Below are 24,173 nucleotides of genomic sequence, written 5' to 3' on the forward strand. Positions count from 1 at the left end.
TTATATGCTTCTTAGGCCCATGGAGGACAGCAGCAGCAGCGGCCTCGTCATGGGAGGGTTTTTATTCAGAGGCAGCACTGAGGTTGTGTGGGCTCCTACAGAGTAAGGTACAGAGGGACAAACACAGGCTTTTCATTAGTTATTTATATATCTCTATATATCAATCTATATATAGATAGATATTTATATTTATTTATTTATGTTTATATTAATCCACTTCCCCTGCAGTACCCATTGGCCAATTATATACTGCCTTTACTCTGTGTTTTGACAGTGTAATATTCTCCGGTGCAGTTTAGATTAGGGGGAGTTATGTTGTTTCTGTACAGCAGGGGTGGGGAACCTTTTTTGTGTGAAGGGCCGTTCATATGGGGAGAAAATCCTTGGGAGGCCATATGTAAAAATTTCTCTTACAAATTGTCCTGCTGCAGCCGTCCCACGCTCCGACGGCTGCCACTGTATAGGACTGACAGTCTCCGGCTGCTGTTGGTTAAGAGGAATCTCGCGAGAACTACGACCTCTCAAGAGAATTCCCCTGTACTTGACTCCCCGCAAAACTGCCGGGCGGGTGGGAGGGCCACTCAGCCTGGCTCCGGGGGCCACATACGGCCCCCGGGCCTGAGGTTCCCCACCCCTGCTGTACAGGATAAATACTGACTGCTATATTCTTACACTGAAATTAAGGTTTCAGTTTGAACACCCCACCCAAATCTAACTCTCTCTGCACCTGTTACATCTGCCCCACCTGCAGTGCAGCATGGTTTTGTCTCCCTGCAAAAATTGCAGCCTTGCTAGGAGGTCTGAAACAAGCCCAATATTTCATAGATCATAACAGATGACTCCACCATTTACATCTCCCTGGGCTACTAATATCCTAACTAAGGGCCTTATTCTAGTTTACTCTTTCTGACAAAATCCTTCTTAGTTGGACAAAACCATGTGCACTACAGGGGGGCAGATGTAAAATGTGCAGAGAGGATTAGATTTGGGTGAATAATTTTGTTTCTGTGCAGGGTAAATACTGGCTGCTTTATTTTTACGCTGCAATATAGATCTCACTTCGAAGTAAAACCTGTTAATGGCGATTAAATATGACCAGAGAGACAATGAGTGAAAAGCGCAGTTTACGTAATGTGTCCGTAACTTGCTTACCCTTTATACCTAACTACGTGCGAACAAAAACGTAGCGCAGCGTAGCGTACCTTTTATTGTGTATTTTGCACCAAGAACCAATACCTTAATACGAGATCCTTTCGCAGTACTTTGTCTCTAATCTGCGAATATACCTTAAAGGACAGAGTCCGCAATGTACCTTATCGCTACTATGCGAATAAACAGACACGACCACTGAATAGGAATAAGGAGATTAGAACTCCATAAAAAGGTTTGTATTTAAGTCCCTAACGGACAAAAAAAGGGGGTTACAGAAATAAGAATAAACAGGTATAACAGGTAATACAATATACTAACAATGAATACTAAACAGACTCTACTAAGGGGAAAGAATACAGTTACAAGACACAATCAGCCAACAATACTTATAAGAATAAATACCATGAAAATGCAACCGTTTACCGTGGTCATCTAGTAAGCGAAGCGCAGTCCGGTCAGAGCTCACTATCGTTCAGGACTGAACTATAGTCTGGTAGGAAGGTCCAGGGAAAGTAGATGTGCCGAAGAGAGCGAGCCTGCTCCGGGTCGCCTATCTTATAGGGTCAGAAGGGGGAGGTCAAAGGCCATTCTCATTGGTCAGAGATCATATGTCCGGTCCACTGTGATTGGAGGTTAGACGCTGTACCTGGTCTGACCAGGTGCAGGGGAGTGAACTTTAAGAGTCCTTTGTTTGGTGGTTTCGGCGTCAGCAAGGATAAGAACCGGTTTGAGCTAGTTTCCTTTGTTAACTACTTACAACAGAAACTGTCTCTGGATTATGGATTATGTCCATAACTATCGGGCAATGTACATTGCGACATATTCGCAATGACCGGAATACTTCGCATAAGGAACTGAGCGGAACGGTACTAAACACGATATAGACAGGTGTGTGCAGGGCTAACTAAGCTATGTGTGGCGTTCTAAACCTTTTAACTATATTTCATTTCGTGTAAGTGTGTTATTATGAATTTATGTGTGATAGTATGTCTACTCTTCTGGTCCACATTGTCACACATACTCGGGTATGGAAACTTTATTTGCGCAACTCTGCGAACCAAAATGGCGGCCATACTATCACAAAATGGCGTGTGTGTACCTAGACTTCAACAGTCCACCCTTTAACAGTAAATATAAAACTGTTACAATACAAAACATTTCACACGACAAAACAGAAATTCATAATCCTAACAGAGAAATTGGGATACATGAAATACACATATAAGGGGAGTAAACCATCTGCTCTCGGCCGATCCAGGATCATGGACAAACGATGGGCCGCATTTATCGAACAATCTACTCAGGGTCACGAAGGATAATGTACAATTTTGGGATAAAAATAAAAACAGGGGTGGTTACAACATATACACGTTCACAAATATGGTTTCTTTAAAGGGAGGTGGTTTCGATTTTAGGGTCATATACCAAACCCTGGTCTTCCTCTGTATCTCTCGTTCTTACACTCATGATTTCGGTACGTTTTGCCTTTCCCCGGGTCACCACTTTTAAACATTTGAACAATAGCACAAAGACTATGATGGCACCACCGATGCAGAGAAGGAGTTTTCCTATGCTAGCTATGATCCCCTGCGCCCATTCTCCTAAACCAGAGAACCAGTGCATTGGATTCAACCAGGAGGTCCATTCGCTAACTTTGTTACCTATTTCTGCCAGGCTGATATTATGTTCCCTTCTAAATTCCCATTTAAGCTGAAGAATCTCATCCATCCGGTGATCGATGATTTCTTCTGGGTCTTCAGTATTGTTGGTGATATATGTACAACATTTCACCCCAAACTGTGTAGAGAGGGTGACACAATATCCTCCTGTCATGGCTGTCAGATAGTTCAATACCATCCGATGTTGGACTAGTTCTCTTTTATACGCTTGCAACTCCTTCCCAGTGTATCTAAAAGTGTCATCATAAATCTCAGTGATGTTATCTACCAAGCTCGCTAATGCTTGTATATACTTAAAATTGATAACTCCTCTGGCGGTATGGGTGATATCTAATGCAATGAGGAATTGGATACCGAACGACTCGTGTATCATTTCAGAAGCTAGGGGTTCTTTTCTTATTGTTAAATCCCTTTTATGGATTTGGTCATAATGGGTATGAGTGTAAGGAGGAGAAATACCTCTGTGTATGTTCATCATCTCATCGTGTGTGAGGGTCATCACTTCCGGTAACACTCTGCCTAGATAACAAATACCAACGTAGTTCATGGAGAGCCATTTGTACGCCCTTCTACCACAAATATAATAAACATCGTCAGGGAGAAAATAAGGGACAGAGTATTTCATTATCTTGTCACACATTATCCATAAGAACATCCCCGTCCCCTGCTCCCTGACTCGTTCCTCACATGTTTCTGGCTGGAGGATCATATTACAGTAGCCGGCTGATACTCTGCCGGCCATCATTTTACTTTTCTTCACCGTGTAAACATATTTATAGTGTCTTCCACTGGTTCGGATTTTTAACAATAATTCTTTATCTATGGGCTCTCCATCTGGACGCTGGGAGTAAGTTATTGTCTGGTTTTGCCATGTCACTTCCCAAGTACCGATTGTTCTGGAACTTGAGAAGTTCATACATACCAGGGATTTATCCACTTGGTATGGGTGTAATCTAAGACTAGGGGACCTGGTATACAGGTATCTCTTATCCAATGGCCTCCCCTTATTTAATACGCTTATCTCTGAAATATTAAGCGGATATGGGACTAGGCCTACACTACTCCTTTTATGTAATACTTGAGAACACACCCAGCATTCTGTTTGGTTTAAAACCTTACCCACTAATGAGTGGTAATCACTCAAGGGATGTTGGCCGGTAGTTGCCTTACTGGTCGACTGACATCGCTGGATGCATCCTTCTTCCATTTTAGGTTGACAATATCTACAGACACAGTACTCACCAGACAATAAATCATCACATAGCCCTTGAACTACGTTTTCCTCATACCTTTTACCTTCTCCTGTCATGGGCAAAGTGTCAAGCTGGTTTAGGGATTCTACCTCACCCATATCTGGGTCCATTATTACACTGTCAGAACTCCGCTCCGATCGCTCTAGAATGTGGCAGCCACCGAGTATTTTAGGATGAAGAGAAGAACACAGAAAGAAAACAAAGACATATATGCATAACTGTGAACCTTTTGCTTGGAGTCCTTCCATCATCTCTACCAGGGGACTTTTATTTTGCTCTGCTCTTAGACCTTTGTTCGCTCAGGTTGCTCGACCTTGGCTGCTTCTCAGTGTTCCCGAAACAATGCTTCTAGCGACACTTCTTCTCTCTCGCTCTCTGCACACTGGGATTCTGGGTTACTGGCTTTCTTGCAGTGGGACGAATGTATCCAAGTCTCTCTCTCTGCGACTTTAATTGATGTAGTGCTGGTCAACAAAGCTTGGTACGGTCCTTCCCAACGGTCTATCAAACAACCTGAGCGTAAGAAATTTCGGATCATAACAAAGTCTCCTGGTTTAAGATTATGACAATTCTCGGTAGGCATATCAGGGTTCAGTAACTTCAGCTGCTTTTGTTGCTCCCTTAGCTGTTTGTTTAGCTTTAGGATATACTGTACAGTTAACTCATTGTTACATTTTAGATCATCCTGTGGGTCTATCATGATGTGTGGCTGCCGACCAAACAATATCTCAAAGGGGGACAAGTTGAGCGGAGTCCTGGGAGTGGTCCTAATGCTATACAGCACAATAGGCAATGCCTCTGGCCATAACAACCCTGTTTCAGCCATAACTTTACCCAATTTGTTCTTAATAGTACCATTCATTCTCTCAACTTTGGCGCTCGCCTGGGGACGATATGGAGTATGAAGTTTACTATTAATCCCCAGGAGTTTACACATGATTTGGAAGACCTCTCCTGTGAAATGAGTGCCTCTGTCACTCTCAATGACCTTTGGGATACCATACCTACAGACAAACTCCTGACATATTTTCTTTGCTGTAAAAGTAGCAGTGTTGGAGGCAGCGGGGAAAGCCTCCACCCAGCTGGAAAACATGTCAACACAAACCAATACATATTTCAAATTTCTACAGGGTGGTAACTGTATGAAGTCGATTTGTATTACCTGGAAAGGGCCTTCTGTAGGAGGGATGTGGGATGGCTCTGTTGGGATGGCTTTTCCAACGTTCTTCCTCAAGCAGGTGAGGCATGACATTGCCACTCTACTTGCTTGAAAAGCGAACCCTGGTGCACACCAGTAGGCCTTTACCAGCTTGCACATACCTTCCTTCCCAAGATGTGTCAGCCCATGGGCCGCCTCGGCTAGACTAGGAAGGTATGCTCTGGGGGCCACTGGTTTCCCGTGTCCATCTCTCCAAAGTCCGGTGGACTCTTGGCCACATCCCTTCGACTTCCATACTGCTCTTTCCTGTGGGGAACACAAATTCTGCATGTCTATCAGTTTGGATGTGGATACCATGTTCAGTGTACAAAGGTTGGTGGGATGGGTAAAAATATTTACAGGGCATGCGGCCCTTTTCGCTGCCTCATCAGCGCGGCTGTTACCAAGTGACACCGGGTCTTTCTCTGATGTGTGAGCTTTGCACTTGATAACAGCCACTCTGTCTGGAAGCTGGATAGCTCCCAGAAGTCTCCTAATGTACGTCGCATGCGCCACTGGTGTGCCAGCCGCCGTCATGAAATTTCGGAGGCGCCATAGGGCTCCAAAATCATGGACTACTCCGAAAGCATATCTGGAGTCGGTATATATGTTCACTGATTTCCCTTTGGCCAGTTCGCATGCTCTGGTCAGTGCCACCAGTTCTGCTACTTGCGCTGAGTGAGGTGGTCCTAAGGGTTCAGCTTCCACAATACCTTCTCCATCTACTACCGCGTAGCCTGTGCAAAGCTCTCCCGTCTCCGTCTGTCTATGACAGCTACCATCTGTGAATAAGGTTATGTCTACCTCACTTAATGGGCTGTCGCTTATGTCAGGACGTGCTGTGAAGGTCTGATTCAGGTAGGACATGCAATCATGTTTGTCCTCACTCTCACTAAACTCTGCTTTACCATATTCAGCAACATTCCCATCACCCTCCACCCTTTGTGCCTTGGAAGGCACATGAGGAAGGAATGTGGCTGGGTTTAGTGTGTTGCATCTTTTGATGGTAATATTTACTGGGGCCATCAGCGCCAGTTCCCACTTAGTGAACCGTGCTGAGGACACATGACGTGTTTGGGCAGAATTTAGGAGGGCAGAGACAGCATGGGGAGCATGAACAGTTAAATCGTGTCCCAACACTACGTCCTCACTCTTACTTACTAGTTGTGCTATTGCAGCCACACTTCGTAAGCAAGTTGGGAGTGAGCGTGCTACTGTGTCCAGCTGGCCACTGTAGTACGCTATTGGTCGGTTGGCATCACCATGTTTTTGTACAAGCACTCCTGCCGCACACCCACCTGATTCAGTTCCGTACAGTTCAAAGGGTTTCCCATAATCTGGCATTCCCAGTGCTGGGGCCTTGGTTAGGCTCACCTTTAGTTCCTCGAAAGCCAGCTCAGATTCCTCAGTATGAGAGACCCGATCAGGCTTAGTTGAGGAAACCATCTCTTGCAGTGGTAATGCCAGAATAGAGAATCCTGGGATCCAATTGCGACAGTATCCACACATGCCTAGGAACGTACGGATCTGATGCTGGGTCTGTGGCAGTACCATGTTCTGAATCGCTTGGATTCTGTCGTCGGTGAGGTGTCTCAGCCCTTGGGTAAGGCAGTGTCCCAGATACTTAACCCTGGTCTGGCATAATTGCAGCTTATCCTTTGATACTTTATGTCCTGTCTCTGAGAGATGCATCAGTAGCTGTCTAGTGTCATCCACTGATGACTCCAGTGACCCAGAACACAACAACAAGTCATCGACATATTGTATCAGTATCGAACCACTCATGGGTTGAAAGGATTGTAAACAATCATGCAAGGCCTGGGAGAAGATGTTGGGGCTGTCTATGAACCCCTGGGGAAGTCGTGTCCAGGTATACTGTACTCCTCTGTAAGTAAAGGCGAACAGATACTGGCTGTCAGGATGCAAAGGGACGGAGAAGAATGCTGAACACAAATCAATGACTGTGAAATGAGTACAATGAGGTGGGATTTGCATTAGGATGACAGCTGGGTTTGGCACTACGGGGAATTGGCTCTCAACTACCTTGTTTACCCCTCTTAAATCCTGCACTAGTCTGTAGCCCCTCCCCCCGCTCTTTTTCACAGGAAAGATGGGACTATTGGCCGTGCTGGAAGTTCTAACTAGGATTTCTTGTTGGAGCAATCGTTGGATCACTGGAAATATTCCTAGCTCAACTTCAGGTTTTAAAGGGTATTGCGGTATTTTTGGGGCTATCCTGCCTTCTTTTAAGCGGATTTCTACTGGAGCTACATTTGCCATTAGCCCAGCGTCCTGTCCATCTTTAGTCCAAAGGGAACTCGGTATTTGTGCTGTAATTTCAGCTACCCTAGATGGATTTGATTCTACAACAGTGGAATACAACATTAGCCTCTGAGGACTGTCCAGCATATCTTGCACTTCTTGTGTAAGATTTTTAGGAGTATCTAGGAATACCCCATCGGGAGTGCAATAGATGACACATCCCATTTTACATAGTAAATCTCTGCCCAGGAGGTTAGTCGGGGCCGCTGCAGCCAACAGAAAAGAGTGTTTGGTATGCAGAGGCCCGATTGTAACCTCCGCTGGTTTCGTCAGTGGGTAATGTTGTATTTTTCCTGTTACCCCAATTGCCGCTACTGATTGGTTAGTGAAACCCAAGTGAAGAGGAGTGTTGAGAACAGATCTGGCCGCCCCTGTATCAACCAAAAAGGTTTGTCTTACTCCAGCTATATCAACCTTCACCTGAGGTTCCTCTCCAAGGTGTTGTGTTAGTCTAACTGGCTGTAGGATACAGGTATGACCTGTTTCCTATGGTCTGACCTGGGTTGCCCTTAGCACAGTGTCAGCCATCAGATGGGGAGGAGGCATGTTGCGTGACCTGTCTGTCTCCTCCCATTGTCTAGGGGCTGGGTATCTCCGTGTCTCTCCTTTGTGAGATTCCCATTCTCGCTTATGTGTTTGGTAACTCCTGGGGTTTCCTGCCCTACAATGAGCTGAGTAATGACCTTCCCTATTGCAGTTGTAACAGATAATTGGCTTTCTACCTGTGTCCCTGGTGATTCGTGGTTGGTATGCAGCTTTGTTTGGGGCATTAGTAAGGGCTTGGATGCTAACCATCATCAGTTTGTCAGTTTGCAGTTCCCTGTGCTTCTTAATGTTGCGGTCGTGGTCCACAGCAGATTCCCGTAGGGCATCCACTGTCATTCCACGCCAATTTGGAAAAGAAGTTTGGACTCTGGCTCTCAGGTTTTCCCTAAGCCCTTCCACCAGCACAGAGACAATCATCTCCCTCAGGTGGGGGTCGTCCTTAGGCTCGGAGACACCAGTGTATTTTGATACCTCCAGTAAGGCCTTTGTAAAATAATCAGCAGCAGTTTCGTCATCTTTTTGTTTTATAGTGAAAATCTTGCTGTATTCTACTGCCGCTGGAAAATATACTCCCAACTGTAAGTTAATCAGGCGTATATTTTCCTGGTTGATCTCATCATTTATCTCCTTATCCACTTTCAATCCACTATCCTGAATGAATTTCGGGATGTCGATGTGAGTGGGGAGACAGGCCCTCAACATGATTCTCCAATCCTTGTTGGTGGGCTCATCAGAGTTTCCTAGATCCCTTACAAATTTCCGGCACAATGCCAGATCTTTCCTAGGATCAGGGAAATCTGTAATGATGGACCGCAGCTCTAACCGTGTCCATGGGTTTAGCATGGTCATCTTTCTGGTAGGTATCACACCCTCTCTGTCTGCCTTACCATAGGGAACCTTCAGTGTGCGTACAGGGTATGTTTGTACCACCTCTGCATTACTGGGACCTGCTTGGGAGTCGTCTGTGTCTGTGCTGTGTAGTGCATCCTTACCTGAGTCCAATTCTATGCCGTTGGCACCAGCTGCCTCCTCCTCCTGTGCTGGAGCCCCAGCAGCGGGTTGAGCTTTACCCTCAAGCATATTAATTGCATGGGAGACGGCCAGTGCCAACAGCTGCTCGTTCTCCTCTCGGGTTTCCTTATAAGGGGATAAGACAGGATACAAGTTAGTAACGGATACATTATTACTTAGGTCTTTCTTATGAGACATTAACCCCTTCGGCACATATGGGGGTGGGGGAGCTGATTCTATTGTGGCAGCGGTTGCATTTGCATTTTTATTGTGGCTGATTGCATCAGATACTGCCAGACTTCTGGTTCCCCATTGTTCCTGTCCTTCCTTCTGCCACAATTTAAGAATATTTATATGCTTCACTCTCTCCTTACGACTGGAGAGTAGGCATATTTCATCTTTTACTGCCGATAAGATTTCTGGGTCGAAGCTACCAACACTGGGAAATTCTAACTTGCTGCCTTGTGTCATTTTTCTCCATTTATTTTGGTAAACAACTGCGAGTTCACCGTGCTTCCTGCACATAATAAAAGCAGCCGATCCTCTTGGCCGGCTTGCTTCCTCCCTATCCTGCACGTTATCACAGCGTGACCCGTTATTACCCATAGTTACAGGAATAAACGTTCACAGCTTAATAGATATCGGTGGGTTATTACTTATCTGAGAGCTCCCCAAACACTCACTTCTACAGCTTCCTAGAACATCCCACAGTCAAGCAGGTGCGAAGGATACGAGGTATGATACTCAATCACCAAGTCTTTCAACTAGCAGCGAACTTCTAGCCAACTTGCTTGGCGCGGCACAATTTTTCCAGGGTATAACAAACTTGCTTTCCTATACCCCCAAAAATCGGATTTCTAAAGTAGCTAATCGGAAACAAGTGCGTTCCGATATATCTTCTTGTACCCTCCTAGCGGAATTAATTCCACTGAAGGGGCAGTTCCTATGTGTACGTCGGCACGTACACTCTGTCCTAACTGGACCTGTCCTACACTGGACTACACTGCGCTTGGGTCGTGTCCGTCTCACACCCGTCCGCCTCAGTTATTTTTCACACTGGGCGCTAGTTACACCTTGGTCTTACGCTTATTTTTGAAATATTTTTGTACAGAAAATTTTTCCCAGGCCGGTAGCTTTTCACTAGATTCTTATGCAGGTATAAATCCCTTATAATAAACTATAGGAATCTATTAAAATAATGCTTGAGTTGCTTGCTTATGAGAAAATGAACAAAAAGAAAAAAATAAACTTATTTTCTTTTATTAATCACCGCTTCATTCGCAGTATATTACTATACTGTTTAAATGAAGCTAGTGGTTTAATACTGTTCACCTCTTAATTCCTATGTGTGCTGCGTGTGCAGTACCAATGAACATCCACGTGTGTACATGCGCTGTTCACAGGCCGCCGATGAATCGGCCACCCACGTGTTCTATAGTGTATTTGCAAGGTTGCACTCGGGTTTCGCTATACGCAGTAATTGCGCCTAAATGTGGAATAAATCCCTTAACTCCGTCCGAAAGTTACGTATCAAGATGCGAAATAAATCCCGCACTTAATCCGTAAATCACGTACAAAGATGCGAAAATTTCCCGATATGGGCACGTGCGCGCGCACCTTGCGTAATACACAATAGACGCTTTACGTTACTGCAAAAGGCCCAGGACTTGTCGCCACGTGGCGGAGTCCCTGTTTTTGCGGTAACTAACAATAAACAATTATAGTTTTTGCACAGAGGGGATCCTCTATGTACTATAATAAACACAGATTCCACGTGTGCGAACCTTATCGCACGTGGTACATATACTGTAATAAACAAGCAACCCAAGACACTATACCCCGTTAAACTACTTGTGGCAGGCAGAAGTACAGTTTACTAAACACTTAGGTATGATATACTTTAAAACACGTGGCTTTCACCCATTGTACTCCGGGTTCAGCGCTAGCACTTCCCGAACCCCGCACCGCCGCGGACCTGGCCTATCCAGCAATGGATAATACTTCCACCCTTTTGCTGGTATAGGTCGGGTCGCACGCCTGGTACTGAGTTCTGGAATGTGGAGCGGACGGACGAGCCCCCAATTGTTAATGGCGATTAAATATGACCAGAGAGACAATGAGTGAAAAGCGCAGTTTACGTAATGTGTCCGTAACTTGCTTACCCTTTATACCTAACTACGTGCGAACAAAAACGTAGCGCAGCGTAGCGTACCTTTTATTGTGTATTTTGCACCAAGAACCAATACCTTAATACGAGATCCTTTCGCAGTACTTTGTCTCTAATCTGCGAATATACCTTAAAGGACAGAGTCCGCAATGTACCTTATCGCTACTATGCGAATAAACAGACACGACCACTGAATAGGAATAAGGAGATTAGAACTCCATAAAAAGGTTTGTATTTAAGTCCCTAACGGACAAAAAAAGGGGGTTACAGAAATAAGAATAAACAGGTATAACAGGTAATACAATATACTAACAATGAATACTAAACAGACTCTACTAAGGGGAAAGAATACAGTTACAAGACACAATCAGCCAACAATACTTATAAGAATAAATACCATGAAAATGCAACCGTTTACCGTGGTCATCTAGTAAGCGAAGCGCAGTCCGGTCAGAGCTCACTATCGTTCAGGACTGAACTATAGTCCGGTAGGAAGGTCCAGGGAAAGTAGATGTGCCGAAGAGAGCGAGCCTGCTCCGGGTCGCCTATCTTATAGGGTCAGAAGGGGGAGGTCAAAGGCCATTCTCATTGGTCAGAGATCATATGTCCGGTCCACTGTGATTGGAGGTTAGACGCTGTACCTGGTCTGACCAGGTGCAGGGGAGTGAACTTTAAGAGTCCTTTGTTTGGTGGTTTCGGCGTCAGCAAGGATAAGAACCGGTTTGAGCTAGTTTCCTTTGTTAACTACTTACAACAGAAACTGTCTCTGGATTATGGATTATGTCCATAACTATCGGGCAATGTACATTGCGACATATTCGCAATGACCGGAATACTTCGCATAAGGAACTGAGCGGAACGGTACTAAACACGATATAGACAGGTGTGTGCAGGGCTAACTAAGCTATGTGTGGCGTTCTAAACCTTTTAACTATATTTCATTTCGTGTAAGTGTGTTATTATGAATTTATGTGTGATAGTATGTCTACTCTTCTGGTCCACATTGTCACACATACTCGGGTATGGAAACTTTATTTGCGCAACTCTGCGAACCAAAATGGCGGCCATACTATCACAAAATGGCGTGTGTGTACCTAGACTTCAACAAACCCCACCCATGTCTAATTCTCTCTGCACAAGTAACATATGCCCCACCTGCAGTGCACATGGTTTTGTCCATCTAAGAAGGATTTTGTCAGAAAGAGTGAACTAGAATAAGGGCCTAAGTTACTGCTGGTGTCCTCCACCACCCAGTCTCTTATGTGCATTAATTGACCTGCAAAGTAGTACAATCTAGAAATTGGGAAGAGTTATCCCACCCTGCCCATTCTTTCGCATTAGAGTGTTCATTTAAATTTTTACCCTTTTATTATTCCATATACAGTAAATGATGATGCTAGGCTTATTAAAGTTGGATAGCGGCAGGTACATTGGTAACTGCTGTAGGATATATAAAAATGTATTTAAAACAATCATTTTAATTAGATGCAGGTACTTTCTAGTATTATTCCCCTTATGAAGTCGCAATCACTTGGCAACGAAACGCGCCATATCATTTTGTAATTCCAGTATTGGGTATAACTTTTTTCTATCCAGAGGTGATCCGTGTACTGAGAGGCAGAGGAGACATTGCTGGAAGCCGTCTGCTAATAGACAATTCCTCACAAGAGATCCTGGGTATTAAAGGGAGGAAGGTACACTATGAATACTAAACCTTTTGTTTTTTTTACTTTATGTTGGCTGTTGGCCTTCTGACCGCTGGGATATTGATGTCATCCCTTATTATATATGGTGCAAATGTGGATTAATTAGGGTTTAAAATCTATTGCATTAACTGTTCAGGATATTTTAAGCTGAAGATCTTGCATATTTACCTAGCAACAGCCTCCTATGAGTGACGTTGTATATGATATTGTAGATGTTTTTACATTTGAATTTTGACTCATTAATAATATATCTCAATACATGAATGTGGTCACTTAGGCCTTGTCCCAGCACATGAGAGATGACAATACTAAACTGCTGTGTCCTAGCAACAGACACTGGCCCTTATTCTGGTTCATTCGCAAAGGCAAATTCCTTCTCAAAAGGACAAAACCATGTGCACTGCAGGGGGGCAGATGTAACTTGTGCAGAGAGAGTTACATTTGGGTGAGTTTCTTTCGTTTCTGTGCAGAGAAAATACTGACTGCTTTATTTTTACACTGCAATTTAGATCTCACTTTGAAGTAAAACCCCTCCCAAATCTAACTCTCTCTGCACAAGTCACATCTGCCCCCCCTGCAGTGCACATGGTTTTGTCCATTTGAGAAGGAATTTGCATTTGCGAGTGATCCAGAATAAGGGTCACTCTATCTGGTTGCTACGTGTTACTGTGGCAGATTGCTTGGCCAATTGCAGAACTCTATCCCCCCCCCCCCCCCCCCCCCTGAGATCAAATTAGGTCACATTGGCTTCCCATGCTATATAGCAGTGATCTATGACATAATGGGTGAAATGTAATAGGATGAGAGATTCAAAAAGTGAGAGATTTCGTAAGAAATCTCCATTATTATTTTTAAAGCGGCAATCATTTACACTGCAAAACCCGTCCGATATTGCAGTGCAAATGATTGCCGCTTTAAAAGAACTGGAGATTTCGGTACTTATGTATAATCTGGGCTCCCATGTTAAATGCACCCCATTTTTTCATACCCCTACTATCCAACTACGCATGGAGTTGATTTTATATAGTGTGGCGAGCGCAGCGAGCCACCGTGCCTGAAGCGTGGCGAGCGCAGCGAGCCCCGCGAGGGGACGCGGTCTCATATGAAAAAACGGGAGCCCAGATATTACATAAGTACCGAGATTTCTTACCAAATCTCTCATTTTCTGATTCTCTTATCCTATTAAACTTCACCATACATATCTGGAAGCAGTAGCGCACGCAGGGGGGGGTTTCTGAGTACCCAGAACCCCCCCCCCCCAGGAATCTGAGGGCCCTATTCTGAAAGCTGAGGGTCCCCTCTTTCCATGGGTATAAGAATTTTAAAAATCGGCCTGGGGGAACCGGAGATATCTGACTTCAAAGTGGTCCCCATCCAAGCCTGTTAATTGCTCTCCCCAGTCAGATATTTCAGTTTCTGTCTGAATTAGAGTTTTTCTCAAGATATATTCCAAAATCTGGGACTCTCCCCCTTTGATGGACACTAGTAGCTTGTCTCTACTGTTCCCAGAACCAGAGTTATCAGCCTTCCAGCAGCTGGTTACTGCTCCAGCTCCACACACCTGGTATGTAGTTTTATATTCTCGTTGGCAGATTGCTCTGCCTCCTGAACTCTGATCCCCTAGTCCCCAATACCATTTGGTAGGTGGAATTCTATAGTTTTTAATTCCATTAAAAGCTAAGAAATCTATTTCCGGGAACTGGAGATATCTACAGTCAAGCAAGCTGTCCTCCCACCAGAAAATATGAATAATAAGTACACTCCACTATACACCCCTCCTCTGCGAATTAAACATCCTCTACCACCCTGGAAGTTACGTATTGGGATCCCTTCATTCAGCCCAATGTCCCCTTCTCCCACCATCTGTGCAGTAAAGGGGTAATTAGTGGAAATTACTGATCCAGGCCCTACATGCTGAGCGGTTGATATAATACCCCCTACCACCCGCGGGACATCAAAGGTTCCACTGATAGCACCCCCCCACCCCTACTGCTGGAGGATAGGTAGGGGCCCCAATACATTGCTGTGCCCAGGGGTCTACACTGCTGTTATGTATATATATATATACTAGGTGATTCATCGCGCCCTACGGGCGCTCTTCACACCGTCGTAAGGGGCTGCGCCCCCTTAATTTTGAACGTTTGTATATGAGAAATATGGTTAGAATTGTATGAAAGATGCCCTGTATTGCAACTTAGGTGTCCGCGAATCGCGGGAGGGGGGGTCGCGGAGGGTGCCGCGAATTGCAGGAGGGGGGGTCGCGGGGGGTGCCGCGAATTGCAGGAGGGGGGGTAGTGGGGGGGTGGATGCTGCAAATCGTGGGAGGGGAGGGATTGCAGAGAATCGCGGGAGGGGGGTCGCGGGGTGGGTTGCTGCAAATCGCGGGAGGGGGGTTACGGGGGCGGGGGTTGCGGCGAATCATGGTAGGGGGGGTCGCGGGGGGTGTGCCGTGAATCACGGGGGGGAGGGTCACGTGGTGCGGTGTTGAGAATCGCGGGGGGGTGTGTGTGTGCCGTGAATCGCGGGAGTGGGGGTTGCGGGGGTGGGGGGGGTGTGACGCGAATCGCCACAAGAAAAAATCAACACAGAAAGGTCAACACATGTAAATGTTGACATAAGTGTGGCACTTCATTGGTGTCCATGTCGACACATGAGAATGAATATGAAAACATTCAAAAAATGAAAAAAAAAACTTAAAAAACTCATGTCAACCTTTTTCATTGTCGACCATAGCCATGTCTGTGTTTTCCATGTGCAATTTAATTCTGGAGCTGCCGCGAATCGCGGGGGGGTGCCGCGAATTGCGGGAGGGGGGGTCGCGGGGGTGGGTGCCGCGAATCGCGGGAGGGGGAGTTACGGGGCGGGGGTTGCGGCGAATCATGGGAGGGGGGGTCGCGGGGGTGTGCCGTGAATCACAGGAGGGGGGGTCACGGGGTGGGGTGCCGAGAATCGCGGGGGAGGTGTGTGTGTGTGTGTGCCGTGAATCGCGGGAGTGGGGGTTGTGGGGGTGGGGGGGGTGTGACGCAAATCGCCACAAGAAAAAATCAACACAGAAAGGTCAACACATGTAAATGTTGACATAAGTGTGGCACTTCATTGGTGTCCATGTCGACACATGAGAATGAATATGAAAATATTAAAAAAATGAAAAAAAAACTTCAAAAACTCATGTCAACCTTTTTCATTGTCGACCATAGCCATGTCAGTGTTTTCCATGTGCCATTTAATCCTGGGGCTGCCGCGAATCGCGGGGGGTGCCGCGATTTGCGGGAGGGGGGGTTGCGGGGGGTGGGTGCTGCGAATCGCGGGAGAGCGGGGTTCATGGGGGTTCCGGTGGGGGGTTGCTGCGAATTGCGGGAGGGGGGGGGTTGCGAGGGGTGTGACGCGAATCGCCACAAGAAAAAAATCAACACATGTAAATGTTGACATAAGTGTGGCACTTCATTGGTGTCCATGTCGACACATGAGAATAAATATGAAAATATTCAAAAAATGACAAAAAAACTTCAAAAACTCATGTCAACCTTTTTTATTGTCGACCATAGCCATGTCAGTGTTTTCCATGTGCAATTTAATTCTGGAGCTGCCGCGAATCACGGGGGGGGGGGGGGGGGGTGCCGCGAATCGCGGGAGGGCGGGGTTCACAGGGGTTCCGGTGGGGGGTTGCCGCGAATTGCGGGAGGTGGGGGGTCACGGGGGTGCCGCGAATCGCGGGAGGGGGGGTTGCGGGGGGGTGTGACGCGAATCGCCACAACAATTGTCGACCATAGCCATGTCAGTGTTTTGCATGTGCCATTTAATCCTGGGGCTGCTGCGAATTGCAGGGGGGGGGTCCGCGAATCGCGGGGTCCCAGGGGGGGTGCCGCCGATCGTGCAAGGGGGGGTCGCGGGGGGGTTCTTTTTGCCGCGAATCGCGGGAGGGAGGTCGCGGGGGGGGTGTTTTTTCCGCGAATCGGGGGAGGGTCGCGGGGGAGGGTTTGCCGCGATTCGCGGGAGGGGGGGGTCGCGGGGTGGTGGTTATGCCGCAAATTGCGGGAGGGGTCATGGGGGGGTTCTTTTTGCAGCGAATCGCGGGAGGGGGGCCGCGGGGGTGTTTTTGCTGCGAATCGCGGTAGGGGGGGTCGCGGGGGAGCGGGTGTTTTTGCCGCGAATCGCGGGAGGGGGGGGGGGCGCGCGGGAAGGGAGGTTTTGCCGCAAATCGCGGGAGGGGGGCGCTCACCTGGTGACTGTGGAGTAGCAGTGCTGGGCAACATGGGAAGGCAGTGGGTGTCTGGCACTGTCTGTGGGCTCACTGGGCTGGTTCTCTGTCACATACCTCCCAACATGACCCTCTCCAGGAGGGACACAATGCTCTGTTTCTAGACTTCCCCTTAATGTATGATTGCCATCACCTGTTTTAAACAGGTTAATTTCTCAGAAAGGTGTTCAGCACAGATGAAGGCAATCACACATTAAGAGGAAAGTCCAGGAACAGAGCGTTATAGACACAGACACCCACTTTGAGTGACAGATGTAGCCAAATATATAGGAGATATATATATATATATATATATAATATATATATATATATTTATTATCATTATTATTTATATACATTTGGTGTATCTAAAACACTTTAACTGACCCGGCATATACTGGGTCACCTAAGTGTCCATCTCCGTGCTTTGCTCCGCCCCTCTGGAAACCCCCTTCTGAAAATCCTGCGTTTGCCCCTGGGAAGAGCAGCGCTTCTCACATCCAGTGCTTGGGTAACATTAAGGGGAAAATGTACTAAAGCTTGTACTAAAGAGGTGACGTTACCCGTAGCAACCAATCAGATACTGTCTATAAATTTCAAGGATGCAATAAAGAAATGATAGACAGTAGCAGATTAGTTGCACATCACATCTTTTCATTTGTAGGACTTTTAGTATCATGTGCATGTTTCCCAGGTGGATCTTTTAAAATGTGTCGGCTGATGATGATGAATACACTTGTGCAGCAAGAAAATATGGAAAACAAGCACTGTTAGTGTGACCCAAAGACTGAATTTGAGAAGCACTGTGTTAGAAGACACTATGGTGAGGGTCATTTACATGTGGCCCTCCAGCTGCTGTGGAACTACACACCCCAACATGCCCTGCCACAGTCTTGCTATGATTCTATGCTAAAACTGTGGTTTGGCACGCTGGGATCTGTAGTTATACAGTAATTAGAGGACCTCATGTTGAATACCTAAAAGGTCAGTTCAATTTGGGGTGATATAATGCCACAGTGAACATATTGGCCCATTGCTGTAGCCAATACATTTTTTCCTACATGCCTCTATGGTTCATACAAAAAGGTGCTATACCTTTCTTTCCAAGTAACCTATAGACACTTTGCCATTCTTTCTGTGGCAGATCGGTAATGTGCATCCAGTTCCTGCTGTGTGTCCTGGCCTTGCCTCTCTGCTGTGTTGTGGCACTGGCTCCGAGCTGTCTCCTCACCACCCCACCTGTGACAGACTACACTGAGGAAGGAGACATCATGTTAGGCATGGTCAATCCTATAAGTGCCAGTACAACTAAGCCGCTCATTGTATTCTCCAGTCGCCCGGCTCCACGACCGTGTGTCCTGTGAGTATTAATATTCATACAATCGCTGAGTGCTCCTCAGATTATAAGTGTAAACATAATTGGTAGTTATAATGCAGGGCTGGGCAACACCGGCCCCCCAGACATTGATGAACTACACATCCCAGCATGCCTTGCATCAGTTTCAGTATGGCCACATAGCAAAACTAATACAAAGCATCCTGGGATGTGTAGTTCATTAACATCTGAAGGGCCGGTGTTGCCCAGCCCTGTTATAATGGGTGGTATTATATAATGTAGGGTATTTATACCTATTACACTGGTTGTTGTCGGTGGCCTATTTGTCCACTGTATATATAATTATAGGACAAATGTTGGGTACACATATGAAGACTCTCGGCTTGCCAGTATATAATACACTTACCCACCTTGCCAGGACATAAAATATTTCACATTGGTCCCTGCGCCAGTGAAGCTTGCAATCTATAGTCTGCAATCCTAGAGCTAGAGGAACACCTCAGATGTATGTTGTATCTCTGGGGTGTAGTGAGACCAATATATGATGTAGCCACTATCCCCAGTCTGCAGAGAGATCAGTAAATGGTGAAACTTGTATTCGGGCACATGGGAAACCAGAACATGATACTACTACTGTCCTCGTGGTTAGGACAGCTCTGGAGACAATACACAATTTGCTGCCGCAGAGCCGGGCAATTTTCCACCTTCCTAAACATGTAACGTCATGATGTCACACTGAGGGGGTGGGGCTGTCAGCAGCAGGTGGAAGGGCATTCTCTGGAGCATTCTTAGGATGCAGCAGGTGTCTTACCATGGGGTAGCGACAGTGCCACCCATTTATGTTCAGGAGAGGTCAGTATGGGATATAGAGGGTATCAGTTATGTTTTCAGGTTCAGTAAAGGTCAGTATGAGACATAGAGGGTATAAGTTGGGTTTTCAGGTTCAGTAAAGGTCAGTATGAGACATAGAGGGTATAATTTGAGTTTTCAGTCTTAGGAGAGGTCAGTACGGAATATAGAGGGTATATATTGGGTTTTCAGGTCAGTAGAGGCCCGTATGGGATATAGAGGGTATAAGTTGGGTTTTCAGGTCAGGAGAGGCCAGTATGGGATATATAGAGTATAAGTTATGTTTTCAGTTTCAGGAGAGGTCAGTATGGGATATGAGGGGTATAAGATGGGCTTTTAGGTTTAGGAGAGGTCAGTATGGGATATAGAGGGTATAAGTTCAGTTTTCAGGTTCAGGAGAGGTCAGTGTGGGATATAGAGGGTATAAGTTGGGCTTTCAGGTTAGGAGAGGTCAGTATGGGATATAGGGGGTATAAGTTGGGTTTTTAGGATCAGGATAGGTTTGTATGGGATATAAGGGATATAAGTTGGGTTTTTAGGTTCAGGAGAGGTCAGTATGGGATATAGAGGGTATAAGTAGAGCTTTCAGGTTCAGGACAGATCAGTTTGGAATAAAAATTGTATAAGTTATGTTTTCAGGTTCAGGACAGGTCAGTATGGGATATATGGGATATAAGTTGGGTTTTTAGGTTCAGGAGAGGTCAGTTTGGGATATAGGGGCTATAAGTTGGGTTTTTAGGATCAGGATAGGTCAGTATGGGATATAGGGGATATAAGTTGGGTTTTCAGGTCAGGAGAGGTCAGTATGGGATATAGAGGGTATAAGTTAAGCTTCCAGGTTCAGGACAGATCAGTATGGGATATAGAGTGTATAAGTTTAGTTTTGAGGTCCGGAGAGGTCACTATGGATATATAGCGTATAAGTTGGGTTTTCAGGTTCTGAAGAGGTCAGTATGGGACATAGAGGGTGTAAGTTGAGTTTTCAGGTTCAGGAGAGGTCAGTACAAGATATAACAGATATCAGCTGGTTTAGTAGAAATTATTTAAAGTACAACATTAATCTCCAATATGTTACCCTATAGCTGTAGACCACTACTATTTAAGTCAGACTCTGTATCCCTAGGTTGAAGCTCTCTATGGTATGATGGATAGGCACTGATATACCTGGTATCTACAGTTTCATTACAGAACTGTACAAGTCGATTCTTGCTTTGCTTTTCATTGTCAAAGAAATCAACGACGATCCGTATCTTCTACCAAACATCACCCTGGGCTTCCGGATGTATGACTCCTGCTTCTCCGAGACTACTGCTCTTCGGGCCACTTTCCAGCTGGCCTCAGGCGGTGTGAACTGTGGCCCAAACTATAACTGTGACCTCCGTAAGTTTCCACTCGCTGTGATCGGAGATATATCAAGCTCATCACTGGTAATAGGAAGAGTGCTTGGCCTGTGGAGGGTACCTCAGGTAAGTAGTCCATGCGAGATGAAGGATGTGAATGAGATGTTGCAAGAATACTTAGGGGCCATAATACTATATTACCCAAATGTATAATTAAATGAATGTCTTGAATAAGTTGATTGGCAAATGAAAACAGACCATCGATAACTCAGGGGTTACCTAACGCTTTCATTACTGTTACGGTTCTTCGATGCGGTTTAGGTGAAAGTGGACCTATTAGAGCAGTGGGTGTGGCTCATATCTGAGGAGGTTCAGCCAGATGGAGGGGCTACTTCTGAGCTTGGTCAGGACATGCATAGTGAGGTCCCCTTACCAGACATAATTATACGTGTGAGATCACTCCACATAGCGGGAGACTCAGGAAAGGGATAGGACAGCTGTTTTGCTGAGCTCAATTTCAGATTTTTGCTGTGTGGACCAGTGACCCTTGTTCCAAACCTTAATTATACAGCTCTAACATTTAGACTTCTCTTCCGATATGTTTCAAGCCTCAGATAAAGAGAGATAAAGTGACGTAGTTGCCCATAGCAACCAATCAGCTTACAAGGGCAGTCTTTTCATTCACAGTTAGGTGCCCATTTATCAAACAGTGATAAAACTCTCTGTGAATAATAAAACTTGCTGTGTATAATAACTGTTGCTCCAGTAAGTAAGCTCCCAACTGTAATGTGATCACCACATAACTGTCATGTGTTTGAAAAATGGTAGTTGGTACCTGTTTGGCCGCTGGAACAATGAGTTTTATCACTGGCTGATAAGTGGGCTCCTTAAAATCTCCCGAAGGCTTGATACATCTCCCCTCCTATGTAGTTCTGTAATCATACCATACTTTCCTACTTTAAGTGTCTCCTCTCCAGGAGAAGCCCAGGGTGGGGCTTGCCATCATTAAGCCCAGCCCCTTTCCCTGTAAATGCTGTGATTCATGGCTCTTCAGGGGATGGGCTGGATTTGCATCATTTTAGCCCCACTAAATGCTTTGCACCTACCCCTTTCAACTTGTTCCCATTGCTAGTGCAAAGGTCCAACTCCCCTCTATTTTTGGTATGAACCATCTCCATTGCTGCAGTGTGAACCATGGGATGTATTCTATAAATCTATGTAAGGTGCAAAAATATGTTTTCTTTAGGAGGTATGAAGTGGTTTCTCAGTGGTGTCCTTTATATATTTCCAGGTCAGCTATATAGCATCGGTTCCAGCCCTGAGCAACAAAGTGGACTTTCCGTCATTCTTACGGACTAGCGTGAGTGTTGCGGATCAGCCGCAAGCCGTGATTGAACTGTGCCTGAGATTTGGATGGACCTGGATAGGAATATTTATTTCCTCACAAGACTATTTCCTGCAAGCGGCTACAACCCTCAAACGAGAGACGGCCAGGAACGGGATTTGCATTGCATTTTATGAAGCGGTGGACTACGTTCGTAGCAGTGCGGTCCTCCCGGAGATCATAGAAAAGGTCCGCAGATCAACAGCCACTGTGATCTTTCTCTTCTGTTCCCCTGCAGAGGTTAGGATGATTTTCATTGGGGTCATCCAGCATAATCTCGTTGGAAAAGTGTGGATTGGCACAGAATCCTGGTTCACCACACCGGTATTCCAGCAAAAGCAGTTCTGGGACATTCTCAATGGCACCATCGGGATTGCAAAAAATCGGAATATACTCCCACACTTTGCCAGCTTCCTCCAAACTGTCCACCCATCCACATACCCCAGGATGCTCTCCATCCAACAGTATTGGGAGATATTATTTAACTGCAGGTGGCCTGGGGTTGAGGCCAATAGTAGCGTAGTATCTGGTGTAGGCCCAGGCAGCCAGAATTGTACAGGGATGGAGAAGCTGGTAACAGATGACATCAAGGAGTACAATGACCCAACGTCACAAGCCGTGTATATGGCCCACAGTGCTCTCTACGCCATTGCTCACGCTCTCCACAACCTGCTGACCTGTGAACCTAGCAAAGGACCCTTCGCTGGGAAGTCTTGTGCTGATAAACATGATATTAAACCTTGGCAGGTAAATTCTTCCAGCTGTGATGCCAGATGACTATTATGAGGTGAGGTCGGCTGAGGGCACATGAGAAATCCAGATAAGATAACATGCAACTAGGGTTAGATTTCATGGGATACAGTCAACAGTCATGGGATCGATACTGTTGGGTTGACATACAGGAAAGTCGACATGGGTCTAGGTCAACATGGGACAAAGTCAAGAGGGGTCTAGGTTGACAAGGGACTAGGTCGACATGGGTCTAGGTCAACACATGTGTTAGGTTGAAATGGGTTAGCCGGTATTTCATGCCCTACCATCCACTAGGGCATGGTGGGAGAATAAAATAGTGTGCCGAACATAGCAGGGCACCGCGCCCGAAACATGGCGAGCGCAGCGAGCCATGGGAGGGGATGCGGTGCACTTAAAATTGTGTCCATGTTGACTGTGTCGACATTTGTGTAAAAAAACAGTCGACCTAACCCATGTTGACCTAGTCCCTTGTCGACCTAGATCCCTGTTGACCTTGACCCATGTCAACATAGACCCCTGTTGACCTTCCTGTATGTCGACCCAACGTTATTGACCTAATGACTGTCGACCATCTCATGGTCGACCAAACAATCCCACTCCGATTTTGTGTCATTTTCTTACCACTTCTATACAGAAACCCCTTATTGCAGATCCAGTTTGGGGACATTTCTTTGACCCTCAGTCCAAACTTCAAAGCAATAGAAGCCCAACTGAGATCCCTCCTTCTGTATGTTCCATGTGACTCAATGATCACATCTAGGAAGCAGCTACTGTATTCCCATGGCCCCATTTTACCAACATGTAACCTTGGCCACAGGTCTCTGGCTTGGCCTGCAACCCTGGACGTCTGTGGTAGCGTGTTCCCATACATGATGGATGGGCTCCTGCCTTGCCCATCGGGAATTAAGGATACTCCGCACTCTGAACAGATATCCTGATTTCCACATGGTCCAGAGTAATCTGTTTTCATAACTGTCCAGCATCTTACAAATCAAATTAATAGTACAAAAATAGCCTTAATAAGAGCATGGAATAGGCAAACTCCACTCAGCGCTGTTGAGTAGAGCCACATGGCAACTTGGAGTAATGTAATGAGGAGAAGGCATCAAGGGTGAAATTTAATAGGATTAGAGAATCAGAAAGTGAGGGATTTGGTATTCTGAAATCCCCCCCCTCATTTATCTGATTAAAGGGGGAGACCAGCCATAATGTGGGGGGTAGAGATATATTAGTTATAGTG

At 45.8% G+C, this 24,173-nt stretch overlaps 1 protein-coding gene across 3 annotated transcripts in view; it reads left to right on the forward strand.

Annotated features, from left to right (window-relative positions):
* LOC146036515 (extracellular calcium-sensing receptor-like) overlaps window positions 1–24,173 on the forward strand; it is a 43,441-nt gene that overhangs the window by 13,207 nt on the left and 6,061 nt on the right. For 2 of the 3 annotated variants that reach the window (XM_083160495.1, XM_083160494.1), the window contains exons 2-5: window positions 12,925–13,022; window positions 18,416–18,631; window positions 20,634–20,922; window positions 22,088–22,927. In XM_083160495.1, the coding sequence (XP_083016621.1) occupies window positions 18,423–18,631; window positions 20,634–20,922; window positions 22,088–22,927 (1,338 nt within the window). In that variant the 5' untranslated portion in view covers window positions 12,925–13,022; window positions 18,416–18,422. Of the gene's footprint in view, window positions 1–12,924; window positions 13,023–18,415; window positions 18,632–20,633; window positions 20,923–22,087; window positions 22,928–24,173 lie in introns of those variants that run through there. The other variant, XM_083160496.1, reaches the window with a different exon arrangement.

Source organism: Crinia signifera, chromosome 9 (genome assembly GCF_055691185.1).
Source record: "Crinia signifera chromosome 9, ASM5569118v1, whole genome shotgun sequence".
NCBI lineage: Eukaryota > Metazoa > Chordata > Amphibia > Anura > Myobatrachidae > Crinia > Crinia signifera.